The 9,234-nt window shown below is 42.4% G+C and overlaps 1 protein-coding gene across 1 annotated transcript; it reads left to right on the forward strand.

Annotated features, from left to right (window-relative positions):
• Positions 1 to 371: 371 nt before the first annotated feature.
• BDR25DRAFT_395176 (uncharacterized protein) lies at positions 372 to 6,347 on the forward strand (the record flags this gene model as incomplete). Its single annotated transcript, XM_033698356.1, has 15 exons — positions 372 to 385; positions 435 to 577; positions 633 to 646; positions 715 to 821; positions 853 to 922; positions 983 to 1,112; positions 1,185 to 1,381; positions 1,428 to 3,804; positions 3,860 to 4,378; positions 4,429 to 5,020; positions 5,074 to 5,541; positions 5,592 to 5,741; positions 5,802 to 6,088; positions 6,144 to 6,237; positions 6,332 to 6,347. The coding sequence occupies 15 exons, from the start codon at positions 372 to 374 to the stop codon at positions 6,345 to 6,347; spliced, it is 5,178 nt and encodes a 1,725-aa protein (XP_033544540.1).
• Between the last annotated feature and the right edge of the window lie 2,887 nt (positions 6,348 to 9,234).

Below are 9,234 nucleotides of genomic sequence, written 5' to 3' on the forward strand. Positions count from 1 at the left end.
CAACATGTTTCTAGTTCTGTATTGCTCTTTCTTTCCTCTGTTAGAGGAAAAGGGGAATATCTAGATGTTCGCGCACAGAGGTTTGCGCACAAGCATCATGTGACATAGTTACATGATCCTTCTCTCGCGCGATAACTATCCAGACTGTAACACTGTTGCTACGTACAGACATTTATAGTTATATAAAAGTAGTTTACACTTATATATAACACTACTACTTAGTATAAACTTTATAAAAATAAAATTTATAACTTTTATATAATAAAGTTTTAAATAAGTGTTATATTTACTTATAAAGTTTTGAACGTGATTAGCTGCTGAGGGCGATCTGCTAATTAAAAGAACGTGTATAATTCTCTTATGTGGGAGGGATGGAAGATTTGAGGTCGCAGAAACAGAGCTGAGGTAGAGATTTGGGAGGACACAGGCCGTAGGTTGTTCTTGCTGCTTAAACAACTAGTGGAGCTGGATTTATTCTTGCACTTTTTCGCTATTATTGGCTTTACAGGAACGCAAAAGCTGGTACCATGTCATAGTACACTGTATGCTGAGTCAAGGGTCGTTTCCTTCCACAGTTGTTGCCTGATTCATTGCTGACATTCGATGCTTCTGCGTTCTGTTAATGCCCCAAGGCAATTATCTCCTAGTATTCAGTCAAAGATCTGCTAACATTCTCGAGAACTAGTCCTTAGAACTCGCCCTGCCTAAGTTTAGGTAGAGGGGAAAATTACGCGCTGCACTGCCCCCGCGGCTTGTGGCTGTGCCACCTTTCTTTTGCAGCGAGTCAGCCTTGAGGAAGTCCTGCATGAGCTAGTGCGAGAGTTTTGGAACGTTCACTGGATGCTAACCGAGGGCGACTGACGACGCCGCGGATAGTATTCTTTTCCCATTGCCTTGCCAGGATTTTTGTTATTATTACTTTGTCTGTTAGCGGTTAGCTGAAGTTCTATGCTTTATCATTCTGTAGCGAATGCGCGGATAGATTTCAGAACTTACTGTGCAAGTAAGAGGCTCTAAATCTCGGCATGCGCTTGGCAAAGGGACGAGGCAGGGCGGGAAGCTCTCACCCTCGCCTTGCAGAGGTCCTTCGCAAACCTGCCTTAATTACGTGGGTAGGCTCGTTAAACTTTCCATGCCTTCCCAGCTGCTCAATTCCTCTGAAACCTTGACCGAACCATAAACAGCTGCGGAATACATACAAACCAAGAGAGTAACTCAATTGACGATAATGAGCGATCATCAGCCTCCTTGGCGCGATCCTGCTGCTCCAATTACGTCGCCGGCGGCACCAATCCTTAACAATCATTTAGTGCCTCAAGGATTCAACAACTTCTCTAGCACATTCTCGGACCTATCTGATGCTTCGAACTCGTCCAGCTATGTAAGTTTAGCAGCTCAAAGTCGTGTGACCCGCTGATCATTCGCAGCCTTCTAACCCGGTTGACGTGGACTCCGGATACTACGACTCAGGGATTGATGCAAAATGGGATAAATGGTTGTATGAATGGTATGTCAACTGTAATCGCAGACAGCCCTCCAAGAACGAGCTCCTCTTCTTCCGCGGATTGATCGAGGCCCCCGAGGATGCTATCCAGGCCCGTTTTATGCAGTTCGATTTAAACGACAACTATAGTCAAATCTCAAGCCTCTCTGGGAAAATCCAACAGGACAAACCAACCCACGTACTTTTAAATAACAACAACATCGTCCCTGATCTCGGTGATTTTCCGACATTTGATCCTCTCCATGCTCCCACTGCACTCCCACTCGCTACAACCCACCAACTTGCCTTGGCGCCTTCCTCCGTTGCGCCGCAGTATTCCTCCATTGATCTTCATGAACCAGTTTCTTGGGCCACTGCCATAGACCTCGATACTGAACCTAATACCTCTTCAAGCAACTATTCCTCGAGGGTGGTCAACTCGATTCCCGGCAACTCTACGGAACCGCACGTGGACATTACGGAAAGTCTTCGCTCTCTTATCCAACGCACAATTGATAACGCCAAGGAACATGGATGTAAGAGAATCCGTACTCACGAGACGCAATCCGGACTGTATCATTGCATTGTCGGATGCGGCCGAAGTTTCAAGAATCCCTGCGAATGGCGACGACATTTGGAATTGATCTATCCGCAATCTTTCTGGTTTTGTACTAGAGACGGGTGCGGGAACCTTGACGATGCGTCCAAGCGGTACCTGTTTACAAGGAAGGACAAATTCCAGGAGCATATGCGCAAACAACATACTGATTCGCCCGCACGCTTGGCAATTTTTAGCTCAATGGTGCCTTACCCAGCCCCTTTCCCTGGGGACTGTGGCTTCTGCGATCGAAATAGGTTCCATGCTCGAAACTGGGCCCACCGGTGTGCCCATATTGAGAAGGTCCATTTCAAAAAAGGGGTTACGATGAGTTCGTGGCGTGACTGGCCCGAGGATGATGTTGAAGATGACGACCCTGAAGATGAAGAGCTTAGCGATACAAATTCGGACGATGGTGATGATGACGACAACGACAGCGATAGCCGCACTGATGGGGGGTCGGACACAGACTTAGCTGCTAAACCTGATACTCAAAGGGATCCTCCTTCGTTCCAGCCTCCCACTGAGGGAGATGATTTGTTTAACGACTTCCATAGCGGTCTGGGCGACTTTTTCGGGGCGGGGATCTCGAATATGAAGAAGGCCGCTATACGGAATACTATACGGGATAATATTGTGACCTGTCCTGAAATACCAGAAGAAAGAGAGCGCGACTGCTCGTCAGATAAACGTGGATCTGGAGACGAAACTCTAACGCAGTTCTTATTCCCCGAAGAAACCGTGTTGCAATATCCCGAGTGCCAACATCTCAAGAGCCAATATCCTAAGGATCACATCTCAAATAGATCCACCTATGCGCCGCAAGGTTGGCCTCCGTCCCTGTTCCAAGCTATCCATCCACAACCACTTCCTCTTCAATGTCCATTTCCTAAGTGCGGAACGATCTTCTTGCGCTCAGCCGACCTACGAAGACATTACCAGAAGCATGTAAAGCAAACCACAAACACCCCTTGCAAGTACTGCTGCAGAATTTGTGGGATTAAAATCCTACAGAATATATATCATCCAGGGGAGGATCAGTCGAGCGGAGGATTAATATTCACAGAGCCGTGCCCCTTTGGAACATGCCCGGAACACCGCCACGCTGGAACTCTTCGGAAGGATCAAGCATTTTCGAAGATCTCTCGAGTACATCTACAGAATGCGCGGAAAGAGAGAATAAACACAAAAGGTGGCACAGCATCCGTTTTCAAACTTGTCCCATTCCCATCGTCAAAATCGCAGCCTGAGATCTTTGTGCTTAAGACATATCATGACCGGCACCGAGCTATGTATGAGCAGGAATGCGAGGCCTTTTCCAGATTAAGAGGGCAAGATGGCATTATTAAGTGCTTTGGTTCGTTCACGCAAGCAGATCCCACGGGAGTCTTGTCCCACAATCTCATCCTGGAGCACGCAGAATGCGATCTCGCGGAGTATTTCAGGCTCAAATCCCCTCCAGTTAAAACAGAAGACATTGCAATTCTTTGGGACAACCTGTTCGCGATTGCAGATGCCCTAAATAGGATCCACAATCTCACGGCCAACAATTGCACTGGATCATCATTGAACGGGTGGCACGCAGACATCAAGCCAGACAACATCCTCCGTGTCCGTGGACGATTTAAACTTGCCGATTTTGGTTTCTCCATGTTCACTAGAACATCTACAACTATTGACGGAGTCGCTAAACAGATTATGAAAGGGGGTACTCCTACCTACGGTATGCACACAAGCATGGAAGCTGTCTTTGCTTTAATTACTGACCATAATACTAGGTGCTCCAGAACTCATAAGTGTCGACGGCAAAGGCAAACGAACTCCCGTTTCTCAAGCCATCGACATATGGTCACTGGGCTGCGTCTTCTCCGAAGCAGCAGTGTGGACAGTGCTCGGTCCTAAAGGTCTGGTGGAGTATGAGAAGCTGCGTCTTCGCGACCTGCCAAAAAGAGAGCGACCATTTCCTCTCTTCCACAATGGTTCCGATATTCTACCTGCAGTGCGAAAAATGCATGCAAACCTGAGGCACCACGTTCGGTTCTCGCACTTGGGGAACTCTGTTCTGGATCTGATTGACGATATGTTACAAGGCAAAGCTGGTTTGCGGCCAACAGCAAGTAAAGTCTACGAACGAACCCAGCGAACTTTTCGTGGATCAGACCTAAATATGAGGGCATTGTGCTCACTCGGCAAATTTCGGCCTCCTGGAAGTCTTCTGACAGAGACTGAGAACTGGAAGCAGGAGGACTCTCAACTCGGCACCCGGCCTGGTGTTCCCGTAGACTTTGGAACTACTTGTACGTGTTGGATTAGAATCTTTCGAAAATATGCTGAAGCTGACTATGAGCTCTAGTCACAAATGTGGCGTACACTATTCCCACCTCCGCCATTACCATGCTCACTTCCGCTTGTTCGTCCTTTCCTAGCCAGAGTAGGCCGTCACAGTTGGATATTCCCCTAGATGCAATCGCCTTTGATAGAGGTACAGCTCAAGAGCCGACAGGATGCCTAGGGATTGGATGTTTTCGGGAGGATTATTTTCCCGCATGGACTCCGTATCCCTCGATTGGGTGGACCAGCGAGGGAGATGATTCGTCGAAAGACGTTGCTCTTATCGCTAAAGCTCCCTACTCTCGACCCAAGTACGAAGGGGTCAAATGCCCGCACTGCGACGAGAAGGGCTTCCGTGGCACCCACGAGCTCGACAGACACATGGAACGAGTGCATGCTCCTAGACGTGATAGCAAGATCTTCGCTTCTCTCCTTCAATCTGCCAGAGGGATTTCCAAAGCCGAGCAAGAGGGGCTCGTTCTGTCTTGTCAATATCGGCCTTTGTTTGCTACCCTAATATATGAGAGAGCCTACAGGACAAAGCCTCACTTTTGGGCCTGTATCAGGATATCCGACCGTGAAGATTCTGCTTTCCAGGCTTTCGCTCGGTATGTACCCCCCTCATATTCTACATTAAACTCAAAAATACTAACCTTCGCAGACTTTCCCTGGCCAATGGTAGTGATCGACTCCTCGAGCGTCTCATCTGCATGATGCCCAAGTCTCCAAGCCAACCTTGGCATTCCATAGACGATGCTTACTCCGCTAAGCTCTGGTCTCTCTTAGCCGTTTTTCTCTGGTTATGGATGCTGCTCTCGTTCCGGTGGACACCCCTTCGGTTCCTTTTCCAACATGAACTTCCTTTAGGCATTTTAAGGGAACCTTCCGGCTTGACAGGAATAGGGACGCGTTCAGCATACTACCTAGGTTTCGAAGAGTCTCTACTCTTTGCCTCTACTGGATTCCTCGTTCCCTTAATTTGCTCGATATCAACATTCTTAGCGTTCTCCATACTGATTCTCTTGTTTCTACGATTCTCAATGCCCCGGTTTCTAGGCATCGTTGAACATATAGTCGCCCAGTTTAAGGTCACGGTCTTTATCATAGGACTAGGATGTGTCTCTCTATGGTATGCAAGTAGAAGGCGGCAGACCGGTTCGATCACTTCATGCGATTCAGTACAGAACCGTCCGTTTCTTTCGACGGAATGTTCTCTTCCACCTCATACGTGGACTCGGCGGAGAAGAAGTCTGACAAGTATATTACTGAGCCGGCGAGGACGAAGGGCGCTCATATCAGCTGTAATTGTCACGCTTGTGCGGCATTTATGTGGCGTGTAAGTTTTTCTTTGAATCTCGAAAGAATGTTTGCATACTAAAGTGGCACCAGCACGATCCACTCCTTTCTTCTTTGGCGAATCAACTATTATTTCAAGTTGGCGGAGTCTTTCAATAGACATCCTGCATCCCGGATCCTAATGCACATTTTATTCATCTCTTTCTTCGTGTCTTGGTCTACGAGTTTTCAATGGGGCGATTGGAGACTACTCAACTCTTTTATGGTAACGAGCTTCGCGGCCACGTGTTTCCAAGTTGCTGGTCTTTTCTCTTTGCTTTTACTTTCGGCCTGCTTTTTTTCACTTGCCACCCAACGGCATATGATTTGCGATCAGTCATGTGATTGATACCTCCTTGTTTCCTTAGTGTAGCTGACAAGTTATGAGGCGTTGAGGTGATGGAAATTTCGTAGAAATGACAATTCCTTTGCAAGTTCAATTGTTCCCGGATGCCGTCCTTGCGTCTGCCCCTGTAATCCAGTATCCGATGTAAGAGCGCCTAGACTGTACTCCATACAGTTTAGAAGGCATATTTAAGATGTGTAGGTAAAAGTCCTGCCCTACGCGAAGAAGAACGAGATAGAGAAAATATCAAGTGATGACATACTAAATTTCATGAGCTAACGCACGGTCTCGCCTAGCGCACGCACACACTAGATTTTGCTAATTTTAAACATTAGAGTAACTCTACTAATATAGACTATATTAAGAACACGCTTGCAAATTTAAAATTACTAAAACTAAAAAATTAATAAATATTACTACAATAACCAAAAAAATACAGTGTTAAAAACTAGTAAGCTTGTCAGATTAAAGCACTGTTTCTGGGCTTCCTGAGATGAATGATGGGTTTTGGATATGATGTATGGGATGATGATTGATTGTATTAATTGATCGATGTTTCTTTTTCTTTTTGTCTGCTCTGCTCGTGTTGCTCGGCTTTGTTTTTCCGGTCCGAGTCCCTCGCGCACTAGCCCTATGCGCGACCAGCTGCAACATGCTGCAATTTGCAGCAACATACTGTTCGAGCTTATTGCTCGTACTATGTAGCAGCTTTCGTCCAGCGTTCCTCCTGTCTTGACAGTAGGTGCGCATATCTGACAAAGCTATTAAAGTACTAGTTGTAACAGCACAGGCAAGGCAATGGGTCTAAACGCGGTATAAATCCACTTAAAGGCATATAGAAATGCGTAGAGACTTAGTAACCTAGCAATATTATTAGCACCTAACGTACTTTATAGGCAAGTTGTTTACACACTTAAGTTACTTACTTTTACTAAGACCCTACTAAACTACTCTTCCTATACTAATACATTCCTAATAACACTACTTAGACATGCTAAAAGAATGTTAGATATAGTGTACACTCTAAGCTTTTAAATAAAATGTAAAACTCTTAAAAAAATATGCTACAGCTATATATAAAGTCTTTTAAAAAAAATAATAAATAACTAAAACGCTAAATAACTTTTATAAGCTAATTCTATAGCTAACTTATAAAGGCTAGGTAATAATAAAGAGTAGGTAATTATTAAGAACATACTTAAGTTATATACGCAAGAACTTTTCCCTTAAATAGCATTTATAGCTAATATAGCTAATTCTTTACGCACTAAGCATAATTTAGGCTATGTTAGCATAAACTAGCTTAGTATGTGTCGCGTACAGCTATCCGTCTATATATATCCTTCTGCTGTGCTAGCTGGGAGGTTGACCTTTTAGCAAACGCAACAGTTATAAGCCTAGTTCGCGGCGTAGTGTAGATAGTTAGCGCTTAAAAAATTTGCGCACCCCTACTCTACTAGTAGAATTGCATTATCCTAGAGCACTGCGTGTTTAATCCCCACGCTTAGCAAAGAGTATTTAGGCAGTGCGCCTATTACAGAGGCTACCTTGTATTTAGATCTGTCTCTAAGTTCTGTTGCTTAGGCTAGAGGAAGGGTGTGTTAAGGTTGTTTCACCATGTTTCACCTCTCTCGTTCCACGGTTCGAGCTGGGGGGTGTGTCGCGTACAGCTATCCGTCTATATATATCCTTCTGCTGTGCTAGCTGGGAGGTTAACCTTTTGGCAAACGCAACAGTATGTTTATAAAGTGTTATCTTAAGCTTAAAGTAAAGTTTAAACATAAGTATAACTATAAAAAAGCCTTTTATAAGAGTTCTAAAGTAATTTAAAGCTAGTTTAACCTTATAAAGAATATTAAAGCTAAGTATAGTATTGTCACGGTATCCTCCCCAGATCCCAGACATAACTGTATTAGACGCGTACTAGAGTATTATTAGTGCACGTCTAACACAAACATAACACAATACAGACATAAACTTAAGCATAAACTGCTTTAACACTAACTAAACCTAGAATAGGCTTAATTTATACCTAAAGCGCTTAGACTTCTAAGCTAAGTATTTAATTACTAATTTCTTTTTAAACTTTCTTATTTCTTACATAATATCTTGTACTTACTATAATACCTTATGTAGTAATTAAACTAGACCTCTATAAAGCTTTATAACCTTACTTATGCATAATTATAACATTATGTTATATTAAAACTCTAGCTAAGAATAGCCTCTAAATTTAATTTAATAAGCTTAGTACTTATATAACTCTAAGCTATTAAAGTAAGCTAAGAAGCCTTCTAAAAAGCGCTTACTTTATAAAAAAGCTACTATGTTATAAGCTTTAAAGCTTTTTAAAAGAACTTTAAAAAATAGCTTTATATTATTAAGTAGTCTATTTCTACTTTAACTTTTATTATAGTAGTAGGAACTAAAAACTTACTAGCCTTAAAGCTTACTTAAAAGTCTAAAAATAGCTTAACTTTTTTCTGCCTAACACTACTTATAACTTGTAACCTTTCTAATTTAGTAATAAAATCTAACTAACACCCTAATCCTTTACTGTTTAATAAAAAATAGAAAGACCTACTTTTCTTTCTACATAAGCTTTAATATAAACTTAAAGGAAACATAAACTAATTTCTTTTTAAACACTTTTAGTTACTATATGCTTACTTTTAACTTAACTATAATATAACAGCCTTAATTAACTTACTAATAAATAAAAATATTATTAACCTAAATTAATTTATAGTGTTTTTATAAGTAACTTATAGAGACTTAAATAAAAAGTTAATAGCCCTAAGTTACTTAAACACTTTATAATAAAAAAAAAAGCTTTACTTTACACTTTACTAAGTTCTACTAACTTATATCTAATATAGGCCTAAATAAAATAAGTCTAATTACAGCCTTATATAACCCCCTCTTAACTAAACTATAACGCGCTATAGTAGAAGAACCCCTCCTAAACAACCTTAACACATATGCAAACTTAATTGCTACCTATAATAATAACATAAGGTTCCTCTCTATACAAGCCCTAATACGCTTCTAAACTAGCGCAGTTATAAATAAAAACTCTAACATAATAAAAATTAATTTAAATTATGCTTTAGTTAGTTCTAGAAAGTGTAAAAATTATTA

Source organism: Lindgomyces ingoldianus (assembly GCF_010093535.1).
Source record: "Lindgomyces ingoldianus strain ATCC 200398 unplaced genomic scaffold BDR25scaffold_28, whole genome shotgun sequence".
NCBI classification, from domain to species: Eukaryota; Fungi; Ascomycota; class Dothideomycetes; order Pleosporales; family Lindgomycetaceae; genus Lindgomyces; species Lindgomyces ingoldianus.